The sequence below is a fragment of the Triticum aestivum genome, chromosome 4D, assembly GCF_018294505.1.
Source record: "Triticum aestivum cultivar Chinese Spring chromosome 4D, IWGSC CS RefSeq v2.1, whole genome shotgun sequence".
NCBI lineage: Eukaryota > Viridiplantae > Streptophyta > Magnoliopsida > Poales > Poaceae > Triticum > Triticum aestivum.
The window spans coordinates 477,191,064-477,213,026 of NC_057805.1; the positions used below are offsets into that span (position 1 = coordinate 477,191,064).

The 21,963-nt window shown below is 41.1% G+C and overlaps 2 protein-coding genes across 2 annotated transcripts; both read right to left on the minus strand.

Moving 5' to 3' along the window:
• Positions 1–2,636: 2,636 nt before the first annotated feature.
• Positions 2,637–3,363, minus strand: LOC123097094 (protein NONRESPONDING TO OXYLIPINS 2, mitochondrial-like). Its single transcript, XM_044518860.1, has 3 exons — positions 3,346–3,363; positions 3,047–3,165; positions 2,637–2,969 (listed from the first exon to the last, which is right to left on the minus strand). The coding sequence occupies exons 1-3, from the start codon at positions 3,361–3,363 to the stop codon at positions 2,840–2,842; spliced, it is 267 nt and encodes an 88-aa protein (XP_044374795.1). The 3' UTR covers positions 2,637–2,839.
• A 155-nt stretch (positions 3,364–3,518) lies between these two features.
• LOC123098773 (pentatricopeptide repeat-containing protein At1g76280) lies at positions 3,519–12,071 on the minus strand. Its single transcript, XM_044520851.1, has 13 exons — positions 11,534–12,071; positions 10,978–11,171; positions 10,774–10,881; positions 9,541–9,717; positions 8,489–8,909; positions 8,225–8,391; positions 7,184–7,279; positions 6,716–6,895; positions 6,156–6,383; positions 5,048–5,191; positions 4,719–4,907; positions 4,497–4,616; positions 3,519–4,416 (listed from the first exon to the last, which is right to left on the minus strand). Exons 1-13 carry the CDS (start codon positions 11,724–11,726, stop codon positions 4,009–4,011), a joined length of 2,625 nt encoding a protein of 874 aa, XP_044376786.1. The 5' UTR covers positions 11,727–12,071; the 3' UTR covers positions 3,519–4,008.
• Between the last annotated feature and the right edge of the window lie 9,892 nt (positions 12,072–21,963).

Below are 21,963 nucleotides of genomic sequence, written 5' to 3' on the forward strand. Positions count from 1 at the left end.
AGATATTGTACTGTTGTGTTTTACTTTGTACATTGATCGCAACCCTTCGTATGAGAATGTATGGCGCAAAGGGAATCAAATACTAAATGTTTATGTTGTGGAACTGGTTTTATGGCCAATCTAATAATACTATTTCCACCTAGCCCACCTAACCGCTTGATGTCCAAGGTGAAGACCCATGTTTTGACCTTGATTTGTTGGGCGCAGCAGCGGCGAACTTGCGTTGTTATCTTGTTGAAGACGTTGTCTTCCTACCGATGTGCTGACCTTCAGTGATTGATCTCGGTAAACTAGGATGAAAATCCTTGTCTTGGCCATTTTTGGACGGATGTGGCGATGGTGTCATAAGGACGTTTATTTTTAAAGCCGTTGCTGCAAAATAATCATAGATGTTAATTTCATCTTGTTACAGTTTTGTCGTGCTTATCTCTGTTATGTACTCTATCAACTTTAGCAAATATGGTTGTGTGCTTTGTAATGTCGAATATGTCAGGGATTTCAATCTCCTTTTCGAAGAAAAGAGATTAACTACTCCATCCGATCGGAAATAAGCATTGTGGTTTTAGTGAGTAGCTTTTACTACAGAGAAGTTTGTTTAATAACCCTTCTAAAGCGTCATCTGTTTTGGAACTGAGTCAGCGTATGATATGGATGTAGCAGCCGGCAGACGTATGCATGCCAAATGACATATAGTAGTAGTAGTAGTATAATTAAGGTTAAGATTGCGTGACATCAATCATTCAACGCAAACCGACTATAAGAGGTACCAGTAGTAGTTTAGTTAGTTCATCTGTGGATTCCCTTCTGCTTCTTCCTGGATTCTGCTTCATATTTGAGCTGCATTTAACACGCGAGATCGATGCTAGAGGCTTAATTAACTACTCTAGTGATTACTATTGTTGGATTAGTCCAACGTTTCAGCCTAGGCTTTACGTACCGGGTGATGCAAGGAAGAAGGAGCAACAGCTATGTCAGGGAAATACTCCAGCTTAGCTGCAGGTCAGACAAACACACGCGTAGAGGAAGCAGACAGGTAGCCAGGTGTGTTCTGAATCTGATTACGCTTTATCCTTTACAACGAAATGACGTTCTGTTGATAGGCAGCTACACACACCACAACCTGATTTGCCTCAAGAATTTGCTCCCGAGAACCTCCGTCCGGAATGACTTGTCGATCAAACGGATGTATCTCGACGTACCATTTGAGCGACAAGTAATTCTGGACAGGGAAAGTTCTACTAATAGAGTGTAAGTTAACGCTCCTCTGCTCGACATGTTCCTGTGTCGAACTAACTACTTTTTTCGTTATTTTGAATGGCAGGTTGTGCAAAGAGAACTGTTTTCACAAACAGAAAAAGAATGACGGGGCTGGGGGCGGCACCGGGATGGCGGAGGAATAGGGGCGGCGTACTGCATGGAGAATGGAGGAGAAGCATCGGTGTGCTGCTCCAGGTCTACCCCCCTGGCGTCGATGGGCGCCACATCGTGACCTCGAGGCAGCGGTTCACTGTGGACACAATTTGCCTGGGGGATTGGCCATGGACGAAGTCGCGGCTGGTGAAGTCGAGGACGGCGGAAGCGGCGAGTGCGTGGAGCCACAGGCACACCCACAGACACGTCTGTCGGCTGCGACGGCCGTGGCAGCGAGACGGGGGAGAAATGTGGGTGGGGTGTGGGGATTATTTTTGAGAGGATATGAGGATTATTTCAATTGTAATTAGATTCAATGCATCATTATCATTAGGACGGGTGGCTATTATTTTAATTAATCAAATTTGTCATTATCATTACCATTAAAACTAGGAAAGCATAAATCCACCCTTGATAAGGAATGACCAATGTGTCCTTGAGCCATAATCTGATCGAGCAGTGCGGATGCGTGGCGGGAGCGCGGTGGCTCGCCTTCACTGCGCCGCCCGTGATCAATGGAAGGCTGCCCGGTGGGCAGCCTTGGCATTGACTCACGCGGGAGCTGAGGCGATGAGATGAGGACGACGATGCAGTCGCTGACTCGACGGGTCCACGTGGTAGGAATCTGGCACGGGAAGTTTTGGCGCATTTTTTCTTTCCCCCGGCGCCCCCGGTCGGCCTCAGCGCGCTGGGTTCGGCCTCGGTCCGCCGGCGCCAATTTCAGCCCTAAGCGGCGAAATTTGGGCTCCTAAGGGCGCGACTGTGCCTTTTTTTTCGAGCCGGTGATAAAAAAGGGGCCTGGGAGGGCGAGTGGAGATGCTCTAACCATTGGATCAACCTAACATTGTGTAAAACAGTATACCATACAAAATCTCTAAAACTATGTATGTGCAACTAACAACATACTCTCTCCCTACCACAATATAACGTTTTTTGAAAACCTCTGACAACCACGTTCAATAGATAAATACCCCAAAAGATCATTTTCTTTTACAGAAACAAAGTGAAACTGTCTAGGACACATCTAGATGTGCCCTGATTATTGCACATCTAAGTTGCTCAATTATACTGGAAAGGAAAAAAAAAGATATAAAAAACATGTTTGCACGAAAATCAATGGCATGGGACTTAGATGTGCAGTACTTAGGACACGTCTAGATGTGCTTTAGCAAAACTGATTGTTTATCAACTTGGTTCTAAAACGATGTATGTTAATTACTGACTAAATAAAACAAGTATTAATGAAGAGAAGACCTCAAGGTGTTCTAAAACAGTATACTCCCTCCGTCCAATCTACTGGGAATAACAACGAGGTATTTCCTTATTGAAAGACTCATAAATCTTGTAGCGTCAACATGATCCGCTCTCTTTATTCCTAGGCGCATTACGCGCAATAACAGTCACATGTCCATGGCAGTACCAACAGCGCTCAGCACGTACTCAGTGGTCGGCCTAGGGAGAGCGGGCTCCAGCAGGCGGAGTCGACGGCGATGCAGGACCTGAGGCGCGCCGAGGCCACCGCCGTGTGCAGGGGCAGCAGCGTCTCCAGCGCCGCCGCCCTGCAGGAATTGAATTAAACACGATGTGAACGCAAACACATACACGCACGCACGATCCATCCATCTACTGGACGTACCTGCGGATGACACGGGCGGCCGGTACGGGGGAGCGAGACGGCAGGGCCGAGCCGAGGCTGCGGCCGGCGAGCGGCGCCGGGCGGAGGGCCGATCTCGCGGCGGAAGCAGCGGCACGGTTCTACAATATGTTTCTTTTTCCACAAGAAAGGACTTGAGTACCGCACAGCATGAGCGGTTAGCTATAAAACCAACAACAAAAAAGAAGAACGAATGAACTTCGGTGGTTTCCGGACGTCGTCGCAAACCCATAGACAAGGCCGACGCATAATATATGTGCGCGAATGAATAATTTGTTCACTCTGAATAGCAGCAGCATGGATTTACAAAATGGGAAGAAAACAAAACAAAAGCGCAAATGATCGATGGCGGCACGCATCATCACGTTTAGTTTATTCACTGAGAGCAAGCAGAGAAAAAAGTTAGCAAGACAGTTTTCTTACCCAGTACTTGAAAAAACTTAATGCATGGACATCCCTAAAAAAGCACCCTTTTTTTTCGACTCAAACAAGAGAGAAGAACTTGAGAGCTTCCAAGTTTACAATGTGCCCTTCGCTACCATGTCATTCTGTGATGACTTACAATCCCACAAGTCACTGTATACATACATTAATACATACATACATACATATGCATGGTGAAAAAATAATCTTCTTATCATTTGAAGCAAGACAGTTCTGAGGAGAAAATTAATAATGAATTGAGTGGAGGTGAGCCATGTGGTTCAATCTTCGTCACCATCAACTCTCATGCAAAATTAGTGATCCTTGACAGCTGCTATTGGCTTCAAGAGCATGTCAAAACCCGGCGAAGGATGCGGGGGAGGTGCTAGCCCGTGAATGATGCCACGAATTGCATCACCAGCAATTGGCCGGCCTCAAGAGCGTGCCAAAGCCACGCAACAGACCGGTAGACCAATCTCCTTGATCGGTTTAAACAAGACTGATACTTACCGGCGCAAATTTCATGACACGGGTCTCTTGTTAGCATCGTAAGACGATGCCAGCCTCCTCGCCCAGAGATTGTCCTTGGGAGACCAGGATATGGTGGAACCCATCGTCACGCACCACCTCAGGTTCAGTAAGGCTGCGGCGCTGCATTCTTCGGTTGCTTCGAATGTCCTAATGATCTTCAATTCAGCATCTGGATCTTCGCTGAGGATTAGATCCTCTAAAGCTGCTCCTTTCTCCTTGAGAATGCTCGCGTCCAAGGATATCATTCTCATACTGAGGACTTGCAATGCCTCGAGGGCGGTGTTGTACAATTCTTGGTCCACGTAGGCACAAAATGTGTACCAAAGCGTTGATTCATCGGGTCGAATCTTTGCTCTGTGAATACACTCAATAATGTATTCAACAACATGAATATTACCCTGTCAAGAATGACCAAACATGAGTTTCACTTCGGCATCATTTCGGGGTGACGAGTTGAAAAATTATATCATAGACTTACTTTTGCATTCGCTTCTGAGAGTATTGTGTTGAAAATCTCAATGTCAGGTTGAATTCCTTCAGTTATGCACAAGTCCAGCAGATCCAGTGCCCCCTCAAAATCCTCTTTTGCTAATACAACCTTTCATGGAAAAACATGACATCAGACTCAAGCAAATGGGGCCCAGAAATTCAAATTAACTAAAGGAAAGAATTAGCAGTGCATTACATTAACTAGCCTTACCTTCAGGAGAGATGTGAAAGTCACAACCGTAGGACAGCAGCCATCTCGGAACATCAAGGACAACAAAGCTCCAGCTGATTTGACACACGGCAACAATTTGCAGCACTCTATCATGATGTTATAAATGGCAGTATTGGTTGGGAGACCCCATGATCTCATGATCTTGAAGGTCCTTATTGCCTTAGGTGTCTGCAAACCAGAAAGAGGTTTGTCGAATTCAACAATTTTCAAGAATTCAACAAAGCATAAAAAATTGCTTGCAAGAAAAACTGAACCCAGTTCGTCATTTCATATAACAAAATAAATGGTAAAAGGACGTAGATCCTTACTTCCTTTGCTTTAACCAAAGCATGCAGCACAATGCCGTAGAGATCACTCTTCTGATAAGGATCCATGTTCCATAAAACATTCTCAGCAACATTCAAGTACCTCAGCATTTCATCTATCATTCCCTCGGCTCCAAAGGCTCGTATCTGAAATGATATGATGTAAATTAAAATACCAAGACTTTCGATGCATGCTATCATTGTAAGAAGTATCGAAGATCATAATGAGACGTGACAAGTGATCTTAGCAATCTAAACAAGAACTTTGACAATTATCATGGTGATATTTCAAGCCAGTGAGGTCTTGGGCGTGACTGACCAAATGATATGCTAGTTTGAGCATATTATACAAACCATGGTGCATATTCCCATTAGATCATTATTAACACACAAGCAATGTTGTGAATCCCATTCATTGCGAAGTGCTTCCTACTCTCCTAGACTAGGGTAGCGCACTCATATTAGCAAGTGCAGTCCAACCTCACATCACATGCAAATGACTGAGACATCCTATTCAGATAGATTAAAACTTGGCTTCCCTTTTTTAAGCATTATAAATCTAACGGATTAGGCACTGTAACTCAGATAAGATACTGGGAATGCTGGTGCGACAGGATAACATATGCTGACGTGTGCTAGTTTGAACAGATCTTACAAGCCATGGTACAGACTTAATGAAGCAACTGCTTTCATGGACAGCCATCGTCAACAAACAACAAAGAACAACAAATTTCGACCAGCCTAGAGCAATGTGACAAAGCCATAAAACGTCATTGTTTCTAAACAGAATGGTTACACACCTATGTGTTGCATCCTTAACCCCTACTGGCGCCAGGTGCCAACTCTCTTGATAGACCAATTTTTCATATGAAAAGGGAAAGGAAACAAGAAAATGTGAACTCCCTGTTTCCCAATGACCATAGCAGAGGTCCTGTAGCCAGCATATTAAAAAATTCATTACCACCCACAGAAGTCATTTACTAGGAGTTCTACACAAAACGGGCATGTTTTTCTTGCAACAATATTTCAAGTGATACACCTCTTCACACTGAACTGTAGACGGCAAAAAGATGAAGGTCTATATATATACGAAGTAGTGAAGTAAACATACCAAGTTCTTCATAGACACAAAACTATGTCGAATCTCATGGTTTAACATGTCCATCTCAATTATGCTTATCCTTTTGGAAACATCAGCGTGTGATAGCATATTTCCTTCTTCATAAGGAACATTGACATTGCCAAACAGAGAAAACATAATTTCATAGGTCCAGATATGTGGCTTCAAATCCAAGCGCCTCATTTTCGCTAGTATGCGGAGAGCTCTTTCTGGTTCATTCTACAAAAATAATAAGAGGGGATTTAGTTCTAATTTCTATACAATCAGGAAACTCAGGTGCACTGACAACTAAAGAAAAATTATTGTTGGCAGTTCAAATTTCTATACAATCAGCAAACTCAGGTGCACTGACAACTAAAGAAAAATTATTATCGTTGGTATGACAAAGAGCACCAACGATTTTGAGACAGGAAAAGACGAAGATTATTGATAAACCATACATTAGCCTATAAGTACCCTTAGCGTAAATGGCAAGCTGAAATTAAGATGACAGGAGATAGGGACACAAATATGGCATGATAGACAATCTCTTTCCAAAGGCAATACATTACCATAATGTCACAACCAGAAAGCAAAGCATTAAAAGCATGTATATGCTCCGGTTGTATATCTGAAATTCTTCCCAAGAAATGCTCAGCCAGATCCAACTGTAAGCTTTTGCTATGGTCAACGGAAAGCGCAACGAGTGTACTGTCGTAAGGCCTGATACCTCTTCTATCCATCACTTCGATCTGGAATGCACGAGAACATAAATATAGTAGCATTAGTAGCTTCAATGGAGAGTAATTAAATAGTGATTAGCAGTCGCAATAGAACAGGTACAGTTCAGGTTTACATAGGAGTTTCTATGCAGAGTAAGTAAACAGTGATTAACATTACAATTACAATAGCTTCTAAAAAATTCAGAGAGTAGAGCATAACTATATTCAGGGTTTTACAAAATAATTAGTGTGCACAATCAAATTTAACAAGATATCCTTTCATGTAACTGGATATGTCATAAACTTTTGATAGCATACCACTTTGATGGCATGTGCAACTCCTTTCCCGGCTATCACACACTTGATAAAACCATCATATGTAAATCTTGATGGTCGCAGTCCAATCTTGTGCATCTGAGAAGAAAGAATAACATTGAGCATAAACATCAAACTTCACTGGCGTGAAACATGAAATTTCCGCACTTCCCACCACTTTTCCACTAATAGAAGCAGAAAATCAGTAAATAATTAAAATACTAGAATAGTTGCTGATAAGCAACTCCACATGTCAGTTACTAACTTTAAATGAATTTAATTCTTCAACCGAGTTCATGCTCTGTTTTTGAAGAGCGGCGTTTTGATTCTCGGGTGTTTCTACACCCAGGTGAACAGAAAAGTCAAAAAAATAGGAAACAAATTTCAAAGATGAGAAACTCTTGTAGGTGCTTGCAAATTTTTACGCTGAGATGACATCCGAGGAGCTCGGTACAAAAAACCGAGCTCCAAAATGTCCAAAGCTGCAACAAAATTCGAGCTCCGGCTTTTTTTGTTACCGACCGCCTCGGATGTCATCTCAGCACGGAAAATTGCAAGCACCTAGAAGAGTTTCTCATATATTTTTTATAACAATTTCAGAATTTTTTAAAATTTTGGTTGGAATTCTTTTTGAATTTACTGTTCACACTGGGTGCATGCGAGTTCAGGGTCAGCTTTGGATTTCCACTGTTTTTGTGACTATCTTAAGAAGAAAGTAAACCGAAAGCAAAAGATTACAAAAAGAAAGTATCAGTCCAACTGATATGACCTAGATGAAACAGGTACAAAGATGAAATCAATCATATAAGCCACTGGAAAGTTACCACAGTGATATTCAACCAAGATTGATATGACCTAGATGAAACAGGTACAACAGATGAAATAAATCACACAGGCCACTGGAAAAGTTACCACACCACAGTGATGTTCAACCATCTAGAAGATTGATATATTAAGAAAACTGCTTAGGTAAAGACTTTAGCAAACAGAAAAACGACAAGCCATAGTATATATTAAGACAACAAAAGACCACATACTAGTTACCTCTAGAAATAATTGCTCAGACAACTGGCAGTTGTCAAGGTACACGCATGCATGTATGATATCATTGAAAGCCCATCGCAAAACATTCTTCACTGCAATGGGTGCAGAACTCAATGTCTTTGGCATCCTCCCATTGTCTGGTTCAGAATTGTCACCAAGATTGTCACCTGGAACAAGACTGAAAGTAAATAAGTTCTATAACTATCATTAAACTAAGTTTACAAGTATACTGCAGGGCTTATGTAGTTGGAATGCAGAACAGACCATCAGAAATAAATGACACATAACCCTTCAATTGCTCATGTTTTGATGATTGAGTTTCCACCCGTAACAGCTCCGGCTGAGCATCAATCAAGCATTCTTCAGTTCCCATCTTCCCTTGAGATGATGATGTCAGATCATAGTCCGATACAAGTTTGAGATCTTCTACTTCATGCAAAGCAGGTACAGGAATGTCTAATCTTGTTGATTGGCATCTCCTTTTAGAAGATACCCTCAGATGGTCAGTGCGTTCTCCGGCAAGGACTACCATACGCTGCAAGATACGATATGCAGATTGAAGGTCACCTAGTGTAGAGAAAGCCTTCACAAATTTCCTCTGAGTCACAATGCTTGGACTGTAATACCTAGTGCAGTCCTTCCATAAATCATGAACTGCAGACAAATTTCTCTGCAAAACTACGACCTGAAAAGATATATCAATCAAGTAAGCAAGCTGACGTATCCCAAGAAATGTGTGAAAATGTGACATACAACATTACATGAAAAGGAATGTCTCAAGAGACGCCCTAAAAATGAAATACAGAAAAGGAAAAAGCATGTGACTATTTCATAACAGAAGTAAAAGAAACTAAAATCAGCATGCAAGAGCTCCCCAAAAAAAGGACAGAAATTAAGTGATGGACCAGAAGGGAATACAAATTATAAATGTACGCAAGCAGATGTTGATTCAGAAAATAAGGACCAAATAGTCCACGATGTCATGGATGATTATGAGGATAATTGGTTTGATGCCAACATTTGGCATTGCCAATACTTGCCAAGCCAATAATTGGCAATATCAAAAGTTGCCAAAAATTGGCACTTCTTGTGAGGTTTTCAAGTAAACATGGTAGCCAACCAAGCACTAGCCAATATTTGGCATTTGCCAAATGTTGGCATGCCAATTTTTGGCATCAAACCAATTATCCTCTATGTCTGACCATAGTTGCAGCCACAACAGGTCAGTTCTGGTACACTAGTACTTCTTCTCCAGATATGAAACTGAACTTCTGAAGATCATAAACAGGTAATATTGAACAACTGTTCATACAAACCTTCAGAAGCTCACAGAATGTTATTTCAGACTTCCCAAGAAGATGATTTTCCATTATCTCTAGACAGCTCTCAGCATCATTCAGATTTGTGCTACAGGCACTCAAAAAGATGTTGAAAATCGGCAAAGCAGCGTATGAGCATTCTTTTTCCCCTAGAAGAGTGAGCAATTTAAGTGCCTACATCAGAAAGATGGTTGTCAACAACTTGAAGACTGCAAGGAGCTAACATGATCTCCTGCAAAAACTGATATGCTATAAGGCATTATTCAATACGCAGGTAAACGAGCAGAAGTGCAAGAAGAACTGCAGAGAGCACCAAAGATTAACAAAACAACATATTTTTTCATCAAAAGGGTTCATTAAAGAGAATAACAGCTTACGTGCAGAAGGTACAACTTACTGTCTGATTCCCTCTCCTACAACTATACTACTCTCTCCGTCCCAAAAAAAAGTGTCTCAACTTTGTACGACTTTGGTACAAAGTTGAGACTTGTTTTGGGACGGAGGGAGTATATACAAACAATGAAAGGTCCACTTTGGCCCTGCTTTCCGTCTTAAATCTTCAAAACCGTCTAAAAGTGGGCCCTCAACTTCTAAGTTATACCATCCACCTGACCCCCTTGCGGCATTTTGGAGCACTTTTAGATGACATGGATGCACTGTCAGATCAGTTAAGACCACCAGCTGGTCATATGAAAACAATGATTCCGGACTGACTCAGTGAGCGCGAAGGTTTACTTCTAGATGGTTTTGAAGTTTCAGAGTGGAAAGCAAATGACCGCCAAAGTTCAAGGTCTGTAAGTGAAGTTTTTTCTCTACAACCAAAGGCTGCAGAGCCTATCATGAGCGAGCATGAAAATATTTGTGGGAATGCCCATGCACAGACTTCACCTGAAAGAAATAACCGGTGCATCATTTTGCCATTTTGGTTAAGGCATGAAATAGTATAACCATTCATCAAGTACCCTTAAAAAAGGCCTTGCCTAGTATTGAAGCTTCATTTTGTACAAAAGGATGAATACATCGGTATTGCATTTTGACTAGCTGGGAGCACTAAGAAATGGAAAGTTGGACAGCTTACACAGAGGAAACAGTGAATTGGATGGTTCAAGTGTATATTACTACTACTGATGCTCTATTTGAAGCAGTTTCGAAAGTGTATTTATATGATTGAACTCCCACACAAGTTACAAAGGCAAAAACTTCATTCGGTATATAAGAAATATCGCGTACCTCCTTCGAATACCCTCCTTGGCTGAGTGCTCGAGTGACGGATCTGTAATGGCTTTTACTAATATCTATGGACTTCACATTCATGAGCTCCAATGTCTCCATAACAAACTATGCATATTGGAAAAGATCCAAAATGAGTACTGATAAAAATGACTATATCAAACTCCGTGCTCTAGGTAAAATATGCATCTGCAGTAGATTTACCAAAGGATCAGGTGCTTCTGCACAGTACTCCAGTATATAAGAAAAATCTTCTGAAGTTAATGCTTCTTTGGTTTGTTGAAGATTCGAGAGCATAATGGATGCTCGCTGCCGATCACCTTTACGAAGAGCATTTACAATATCGGTTTGCATGAATCTCGAAGCCATACTAGTCTTCCACGTAAAATCATGATGCTCTGAAGTCACCAAAACATTGGTTAGTGGTTACACACTGACACGAGGAACTACCTGCCTTACAGTACACAAATGCGCGTATAATTCAAAATGGAGCGTTTCTTATCAATTTCAGCAAGCGTGGAGTGTCCAATTGGTGTGCCGATATATTTTCAAGTGGAGGTAAACCAGAGTCTACTATCGGCTCACTGGCCTGAATTTGATCTGGTTATGGAATACAGGGGTTCAGCCAACTATTTCTGTTGAGAGTAACAGCTTGCACTAGTACTAGTATATAGGACCAACCTCGCGCAATGAATCTAGCAATATGTTGATGGATTTGATTACCAGTCTAGCACGCATCAAGTAAATCATGGATCCTTACCGAGAGAAGTGGAAATCATCCGAGCCCTGACGCCAGCCCAGAGGAGAGGCAGGCAGCGGTGGCGACTGGGAGGGAAGAATGGTTCGTCCCATGGAGGAAGACATTGCTGGTTCTGGGAACGAGACACGGACGGGGCTGCCGGCGGCGGAACGAGGGGGGCGGCGCGGCGGCCCGCCTGCCGGAGAGGCGACATGGGGACGTGATTCCGAGGCTCGATGCCGGGACTGCTGAGGCCTGGAAGTGGAGGAGGCGGAGGAGGGATAGGGCGCCGCACACGGAGACGTCGCCGATGAGGCCGCGCCGCCGCGCACGGCCGTCACGGTGCACGGCCCCGCCCCAGCGCGGCGGACCCGACGGAGGGAGGGAGATAGCTTAGGGAGCCGCCCCGCTCGTGGGGGCGGTACAGCGGAGGGCGGCGAGGCAGAGGAGTGAGCTCGGAGGCCGTGCGCGGAGAAGATGAGCGGGAATGGTGGAGGACGTCCGGCACTGCGGCGGCGCTGGGGGGATCGTGAGAGATTGGAGAGGAGCGCGAGAGTAGGCCCTCGGTGGCATGGACAGCACAGTCTGACGGCCCAAGCCCAAAACCCGACAGTGGGGCGGGCTGGACTCCAGTTTTAGGCCTGAAAGACCAATCAAAGCCCAAAATACCTAAAAATAGGATTTTTTTATAGAAATACCCGCATAATACTGCGTTTTATATAATATACCCTAAGAACTCTCAAAATATATATAATATACCCCTAAAAAATCCTATAATATAAATAATAAAATGTTATTATTTGTATTTTTGGGGGCCATGATCGGGCTTTTTAAAGCTTGATCCGAGGAATGCCAAGCCAAGGAGAGAGAAGGGTGGTGTCGTGGTGGGAATAAACTACAAAGAGAGGTGAGAGAAAAGGAGAGATACCATACAACTTACCATATAACTTATGTGGGAAGCTTACCATATAACTTTTTTATTCAATATCTAGTTAATGTACCTTCCCGCCGACTTCAAATCGTTTATAGGCTTCATTATTTGATACCTCGGGTAGTAGATGCTTGAGAGTCACATATTCACCAAGTATGCAACCGAGTATGAAGGTTCTGTCACATGGCTCTTCAGAAGAGATCTATAAAAGCCATGTACATACCTCACGTAGTAGATGCTTGAGAGTCACATATTCACGAAGTCTGCAACCGAGGTCGTCCATTTGACGGTCCAAAGAGTAGTGATGTGATGCCCTTTGAGTTGGTCTGGATAGCGAATGTTCCCTACCTTTTTTACGAGTGACCCTGAGTTATCAAACCCACAAGAGAATGTGCACTACGACAAAGGCTCTAACAAGTTCTTCCGAGAGAATTTAATTCTAGTTTTGCAACCAGACCTTAGCAACCTTAGGGGTGTGAACACTAGCATTAGAAACATGCATGGGTATGAGATCTTGATTCTTAAGACCATAAATTTGTGCTTGGGATCATCATGATATTAATGTGTGCTTTGGAAGACACTCGTTAAGATGTGCCTGCGACGCGATGAAGTGGGAGATGTGTCGAAATTACGTCTTGACCGGTGCACGACCTGCATCAACAGTCAGTTGTCCAACCGTAGGCCCTCGCCGTCTCATAGGATTACCTCGATTATTAAGAATAAATATTCAGACAAAAGCATTGGGCGTTTAATGATTACACATCACAAATCCTCAAGGATTGACTTTCTGCTACCGTACTAAACCTTTCGGTCACTGATGTCAAAATAACGTTATGTGTCCTACTTGCTCCTTACCTCCTCCTTGATCAATCTTTGAGATCCTGGGTACATGTAGGGTCGTAGAACGAGAAAGACACAAGAGAAACCTCTGTTGCAGTCGGACACATACATGATGTTAATTATTCAAAGTAATTCCATCGATCCATGTCCCAAATGCATCAGGTTGCAAGCCTATGCCTCAAAAAATTGCCTTGCCGAACCACTTACACATGACGATCAGATTGCAAAAGAAAATCATCGGAGAAGACATAAAGAGGAATGTTTTATTGATAATATGTCTTACTATGGTTGTCCGATGTGATACACGATTACATGTATAGCTAACTTTGAGAGGGCTTGATACGGTGGTGGTGGTGGCGGAGGCTATCGAGATAAGATGGGAAATGGCGACGGCTAGGGTTCGAAGATGGCTTCTGTTTAGTGAATGGTGCCCTCCTCGTCATCTTTTTGACATTCTGGTGTTGGCACCTTTATAAATGTCCGGATTGGATCTCCTGACATCTAGTATGAGCACAAGCGCTTGTACCAGACACCATCTTGTGTTCTGTTGACTTGGCAACGCCTCCAGTTCCTTCCATTCCTTCTCCATTTTACTTGTTTCCTTCTAAGTAATGATTTATCTCCATGTTCAGGCTCTTTTCTTGCGGAAACAAATTAAACAAATGATTTCACGATCTCTCGCATTCATTAGTCATTGGTGGCAATATCAAAGTGATTTTTTTTGGAAATACCAAAATTATATGGTTTAAACAACGGTGTCATGAGCATGAAAATATCACTCGTCGTGATGTTGCTTTGTCCTTAAGTAAATTTGCAATCCCAAAACTTCCAATTATGTATATAGCGTGAATGGCAATGCACTCAAGTTGAAATTCTCAGGCCTCCAAACATTTCCCAAATCATGTGAGACCCTTTCACCAATTGCATGTACTCATAACTTTACACGATGACCACTGTTCAAGAATTCAACGGGCCAGTTAATCGCTACTCGTAGGGTGCCTGAATCGAATAACACATATTCGTCATGTTAACTTGTCAAGCCGATTAATTGGCCTGTCAAACCGATTAATCGGTTGTTAGGCCGATTAATCGTTGCTGGCCCATTAACTTGTGGGCAAACAAAACCCAAAATTTTGGAACGTAACCCCTCCATCCCCCTCTTACTCCTTAATAGCTAAGCGACCAAACAGCAGTATATTTTGGTATATTACATAGCTGAGAGCATGAGAGTATGGTATAATATGTAAAAATATATATATATATATTGGCAAGTTCCTATTTAATCTACCGATTAATCCAGTTAATAGGACAATTCACCGATTAATCACTACACCCAAGCAGGCCAGTTACCGATTTCCTGAACAATGACCATGACAAAGCATAACTTAATTTTTTACCATGCCAAGGTTGGTTTCTATTTTATTTAATAAAAATGAAGAAAATTCATATGAACTTAAAAATAAGCCAACGATGTGTTCTCGGCCATGACAGGATGCCACTTGTGATAGGTGTTGGGATTCTCCGAAGAGGAAGGGTGATGTAGTACAGTAGTAGATAGTATTACCCTCGATTAGAACCAATAGGGCGCCACACAAACAAGATAAGCGGTACCTGCACACACACAAATCAAATGCTTGCACCCAACGAAGGCAAGAGAGTTGTCAATCCCCTTGTTCTCGCCAATTGCAAGGATTAAATCTGATTATGGTAGATATATAAAACAAAATAAAAGCAATAATAAAATTTAGGGTTTTAGTAAATCACTAGTGTAGAAAAGCCTAGATATGGCGTGGCAAAAACCGACTTGCTGGCGTGGACACCCACGCCACCAATATGGCGCCATCGCTGAAAAGTATTGGTCGCGTTGGAGCCCATGTCAGTAGTATTCTACGTTCTGCTAGCATGCCAGGTGGTCAACGCCAGTAGTAAGTTCATCTTAACATTGTCGTTCCTTATTGGCCAACGCCAGCAAATTGATTTTTTGGTAATAAAATATTTTTACTTCAGAAACTAAATAATTGTAGTTCACAAAAGGTACTACCTAGTTACGCAATAGATACTCATTAACACAAGATACTCATCAAATTAACAAGTTAATTGAACTTCACAAAATGTATTCATCAACTCAAGATGGCCTAGCTAGCTAGTTAAAGAACTACTTTTTGTCAAGGATTACGCTTAGTTGGTGAATCTTATTTCTATCAACCTCTCCATCTTTTTTGAAATTAGCTATCGCCACCTTGAGCTTGTTCCTCTCTAACTTGAGGATTTTCCTCTCATGCTTCAGCTCATCCCTCACCTCGATGAGCTTATCCCTATCGTCTCTCAGCTTATTAGTCTTCTGAATGAGTTGAGCACTCTCGCTGTGCGGCTCTTTAATTTCCGCCTGTAGCGAGGCATTCACTTGTTGCAGGAGGTTGATGGAATACTGATGAGTCTCCAGGAGATCTTTGTTCAGCACATCCACATCATACACCTCCTTGTTGTTGCCTCCAGAATTGTCCACGACCTGATGAACTTTAATTTTTTAGACAAATAAATAATTTGTTAGACAAAGTAGTTCAACATATGCACTCCTAAATCCTAATTATCTAACACATGGCAGTTTCTCCACATACAAATAGATACAATTGAACTAGCACCCATCAAAATGCCTAGAGTGTGATTTCGCACCGATTTGGCACTGCTCCAATATGTGTATCAAAATGCCTAGAGCAAACACAAATTATCCAACACATATGGCAGTTTCAACACATGCAAATTATCCATCTACTGAAATTTTCTTGCACTACCAAACTCCTAATTTGGCCTACTCACTTCACATTGTAGTTTCTATTCATTTGGCCTACTTAATTCGCATTGTAGTTTCTATTCATTTGGCCTACTCACTTCACATTGTAGTTTCTAACAAACTTCTAATTTTCCCTACCTAGTCAAGCTATCTTGCACTGCCAAACTCCTAATTTGGCATATGCACTTCACATTGTCGTTTCTATTCATTTGGCCCACTCACTTCACATTGTAGATTCTAACAAACTCCTAATTTCCCCACCTAGTCAAATTATCTTGCACTACCAAACTAAAACCCTAGTCAGCGACAATTTGTAGTCAATCTCGTGGAAGGATGAACTCACCAACGATTTGTAGTCAATGTCGTGGAGGGGATGAAGGTCGAGGGGATGAACCCTAGCATCCCGTGGCCCCCGTCGCTGAAACCCTAGCGATGCAAATCGAACAAAATCAAATTAAACAAAATCAAACCAAATGAAGTCAAATGGTTCTAGAATAGGGTAGAGAGAGGGAGATTTACCTGTTACCTAACAACCGGAACCCGCCGGAATCTTAGGGCAACGAGTGGCGAGAGAAAGGGGATCGAGCGAGAGCGAGGGCAGAGAGAGCAAGGGTGAGGCGAGGGGGCCGTTGTCCTTTGTTTGACCCCACTGCCTCCTAAAAATTTATGGGCTGGGCCCAATAAGCAAAAAAAGTAAATAAAAGCAATACAATATTCTAATTTAATATAAATAATATTGTTAATTTAATAAAAGTAATACAATATTGTTAATTTAATAAAAACAATTTTCTTAAATTAGTAAAAGCAACTAAAATAAAAGCAATACAATATTCTTAATTTAATAATAAAAAATATTCCTAACTTAATAAAAGTAATACAAAATAATAATAATACTTTCATAAAATTCAAAACAATATTCTTAAATTAGTAAAAGCAATTGAAATAAATGCAATATAATATTCTTAATTTAATATAATCATATTCTTAATTTAATAAAAGTAATACAATATTCTTAATTTAATAAAAACTATATTCTTAAATTAGTAAAAGCAATTAAAATAAAAGCATTACAATATTCTTAATTGAATAAAAACAATATTCTTAACTTAATAAAAGTAATATGAAATAATAATACTTTAATTAAAGTCAAAACAATATTCTTAAATTAGTAAAAGCATTTAAAATAAAAGCAATGCAATATTCTTAATTTAATAAAAATAATATTCTTAACTTAATAAAAGTAATACAAAATAATAATAATACTTGAATAAATGTGAAACCAATATTCTTAAATTAGTGCTGGCATACGACACTCTCCGACGTCAACACTAAGTTAGGCCAGGGCTGAACCTTGGGACCCACATACAGGTGGCGTTGCATAAAATTCGTACGCCAGCACTAAGCTCATAGATATGACGTGCAATTTAAGCCGACGCCAGCACTATTTGAAAAAAAACTAGTGCCGGTGTTGATGGAAAATGGCGCGCCATCAACGGAAGTTGTGGCTAACACTTTTTCCACTAGTGTATGGAAAATAGACCCAAGGACCATATGTTTACTAGAGGCATCTCTCTCATAAGCATAGCAACGGTGGGTAAGCAAATTACTATTGGGCAATTAACAGAATAGCGCATAGTTATAATTATGATTCTTCATGGCATGATCAATATATAGGTATTACGTCCGTGACAAGTAGATCGTACAATCCAACAACATCTACTACTATTACTCCACCACAATTCTGTTATCCAGATGCATCTCAAAGTATTAAGTTCATGACAAACAGAGTGACGCTCTAACCAACATGACATAATGTAGACAAAGTAATACCAATTAATATGTTCAAACCTCGTCGTTTTATCCTTAGTATCAACAATACAATACATGCCTTGCAACTCCTCCTGTCATAGAATCCTTAGTATCAACAATACAATACGTGCCTTGCAACTCCTCCTGTCATAGAGTAAGGACACCGCAAGATTAAACCTACTACCAAGCAGCACTCCCACTGAATATAATTCAATCTACTTGACCAAAGAAGATGGATAGATCAAAGAGAAATACAAAGACTATAAAATCAAACATATATAAATCTCAGAATAGACTGGAATAATTTCAATAAATAACTTGATCATAAACCCACAATCCATTAGATCCCACCAAACACACCGCAAAAAGTTTACATCGAATAGATCTTCGAAGAGATCGTTCTATTGAAGATGAGAGAGAGAGAGAAAGAGAGATCTAGCTATTGCTATGGACCCGTAGGTCCTTGATACGTCCATTTTGCATCATGTTTCCACTTGTTATATTTTAGGTCAATATTTCGCTTTATGATGCAATTCTAATGCCTTTTCTCTCTTAATATGCAAGATACACATGAAGAGGGAAGTTACCGGCAACTGGAATTTATGACCTAAAAGAGCTACAACAGAGATAGCTATTCTCCGGAGCTCCAAATGACTTGAAATTTCATAGAGAATTATTTTGGAATATATAAAAAATACTGGAAGGAAAGGGTACCGGAGACTAATCACCGTGGGCCAACAAGGCAGGGGCGCGCCCTGCCCCTTGTGGGGCCCACAAAAGGCCTCTGGTGCCCCTCTTCTACTATATGTGACCATTTGCCCTAGAAAAAAAATAAGTGGAAGACTTTTGGAATGAAACGCCGCCATCTCGAGGTGGAACCTGGGCAGAAGCACTTTCGCTCTCCGTCGGAGCGATTCCGCCACGGAAACTTCCCTCCGGGAGGGGGAAATCGAAGCCATTGACATTGATGCGGCCTGAAGCTACGTCGGTATTTCCCCAAAGAAGAAGGGATGATGCAGCACAGCGGCGGTAGGTATTTCCCTCAGTTATGAGACCAAGGTTATCAAACCAGTAGGAGAACCAAGCAACACTACGTAAACAATACCTGCACACAAATAACAAATACTCGCAACCCGACGTGTAAAAGGGGTTGTCAATCCCTTTCGGGTAGCGGCGCCAGAAATTGGCAAACGGACGTGAATAAATTGTAGTAGATTGATAGATCGAGCGCCAAATAAAATAAAATAGGAATAAATTACAGCAAGGTATTTTTGTATTTTTGGTTTAATAGATCTAAAAATAAAAGCAAAGGAAAATAGATTGCAAAGGCAAATAATATGAGAAAAAGACCCGGGTGCCGTAGGTTTCAGTAGTGTCTTCTCTCGAGAAAAATAGCAAACGGTGGGTAAACAAATTACTGTTGGGCAATTGATAGAACTTCAAATAATCATGATGATATCCAGGCAATGATCATTATATAGGCATCACGTCCTAGATTAGTAGACCGACTCCTGCCTGCATCTACTACTATTACTCCACACATCGACCGCTATCCAGTGTGCATCTAGTGTATTAAGCTCATGGGGAAACAGAGTAATCCAATAAGAACTATGACATGATGTAGACAAGATCTATATATGTAGAAATAGACCCCATCGTTTTATCCTTAGTAGCAACGATACATACGTGTCGGTTCCCCTTCTGTCACTGGGATCAAGCATCGTAAGATCGAACCCAGTACAAAGCACCTCTTCCCATTGCAAGATAAATAGATCAAGTTGGCCAAACCAAACCCAAATATCGGAGAAGAAATACGAGGCTATAAGAAATCATGCATATAAGAGATCAAAGAAGATTCAAATAACTTTCATGGATAGAAAGATAGATCTGATCATAAACTCAAAGTTCATCCGATCCCAACAAACACACGCAAAAAGAGTTACATCATATGGATCTCCAAGAGACCATTGTATTGATAATCAAAAGAGAGAGGAAGACGTCTAGCTACTAACTACGGACCCAAAGGTCTACAAAGAACTACTCACGCATCATCGGAGAGGCACCAATGGAGGTGGTGAACCCCATCCGAGATGGCGTCTAGATTGGATCTGGTGGTTCTGGACTCTACGCCGGCTGGATGAATATTTCATCGACTCCCCTAGGGTTTTGGAAATATTGGGGTATTTATAGAGCAAAGAGGTGGTCCGGGGGGCACCCGAGGCGGGCACAACCCACCAGGACACGCCTGGGCCTCCTGGCGCGCCCTGGTGGGTTGTGCCCCCCTCGGGGCACCCCCCAGGTGCAGCCAGGGCACACTATGTTCCTTCTGGTCCAAAAAAATTCTCCGCGAAGTTTCGTTGCATTTGGACTCCGTCTGATATTGATTTCATGCGATGTAAAAAACATGCAGAAAACAGCAACTGGCACTTGGCACTATGTCAATAGGTTAGTACCAAAAAATGATATAAAATGATTATAAAACATCCAAGATTGATAATATAACAACATGGAACAATAAAAAATTATAGATACGTTGGAGACATATCAGCATCCCCAAGCTTAACTCCTACTCGTCCTCGAGTAGGTAAGTGATAAAAACGGAATTTTTGATGTGGAATGCTGCCTAACATGTCATATCATATCCTTTTCTTTATAGCATGGACAATTGGAATTTTATGTGATTCAAAGCAATAGTCTAGTTTTGACATGATAATTTAAATACTCAAGCATATCAACAAGCAACCATGTCTTTCAAAATATCAACGCTAAAATAAGTTATCCCTAGCCCATCATGCTCAACCATTGATCCATTCATGAAACACACTCGCATATCAGTTACACCCAATACTTAAGTACAATCATATTGCCTCCTAGTTGGTGCTTTTGTAAGAGAAGATGGAGACTCAAATTCAAAATAAAAATTGCATAAAGTAAAAGAAAGGCCCTTCGCAGAGGGAAGTAGGGATTTGTAGAGGTGCCTAAGCTCAAAGCAAAAAAATTAGAGATAAAAACATTTTGGGAGGTGTATCCATCCCACCAACGAAAACGACTTAGAGTTCCCAACACTTTCCATGCTAGATATATCATAGGCGGTTCCCAAACAGAAAATAAAGTTTATTCCTTTTTCCACCATACTTTCACTTTCCATGGCTAGCCGTATCCACGGTTGCCCTCCATACCAACACTTTCCAAGGAATTTATTATTTGACAACATAAAGTAAATTCATTTTTTCATTTCGGGACTGGGCATCCCTAAAACATTGCCTTACTCTCGTGCAATGACAAGTGAATAAACACTCATCGTGAGAATAACACATCCAGCATGGAAAATATTAGCCACCCCTCACCGCTCCGCGAGCGAAACAAACACACAAAAGAGAAGTTTATTTTGAAAATTAGAGATGGCACATGCAAATTTGCTTAGAACGGCAAAAGAATACCGCATATAGGTAGATATAGTGGACTCATGTGGCAAAACTGGTTTAAAGGATTTTGGATGCACAAGTAGAGATCATACTTAGTGCAAAATGAAGGCTAGCAAAAGATTGAGAAGCGACCAACCAAGAAACGAATAATCTCATAAGCAAGCATTAAGCATAATTAACACCGAATAATGCACCACAAGTAGGATATAATTTCATTGCATGACTATTGACTTTCGTGCTTGCATAGGGAATCACAAACCTTAACACCAATATTCTTACTAAAGCATAATTACTCATCAACATAACTCACATATCACATCATCATATCTCAAAACTATTACTAAGAATCAAGTTTATTTTGTCCAATGATCTTCATGAAAGTTTTTATTATATCCTTCTTGGATATCTATCACTTTGGGACTAATTTTCATGTGTTGCTTTTCATAAGCTCAAACAAATATAAGTGAAGATCATGAGCATAATTTTTCTTTCTTTCTCTCAAAATAATTTAAGTGAAGCAAGAGAGAATTTCTTGAAACTTTTACTAACTATCAAATAAATCTAAGTGAAGCAAGAGAGCATTTCTTCAAAAATAATAAAGCACACCGTGCTCAAAAAGATATAAGTGAAGTACTAGAGCAAGTCCATAGCTCAT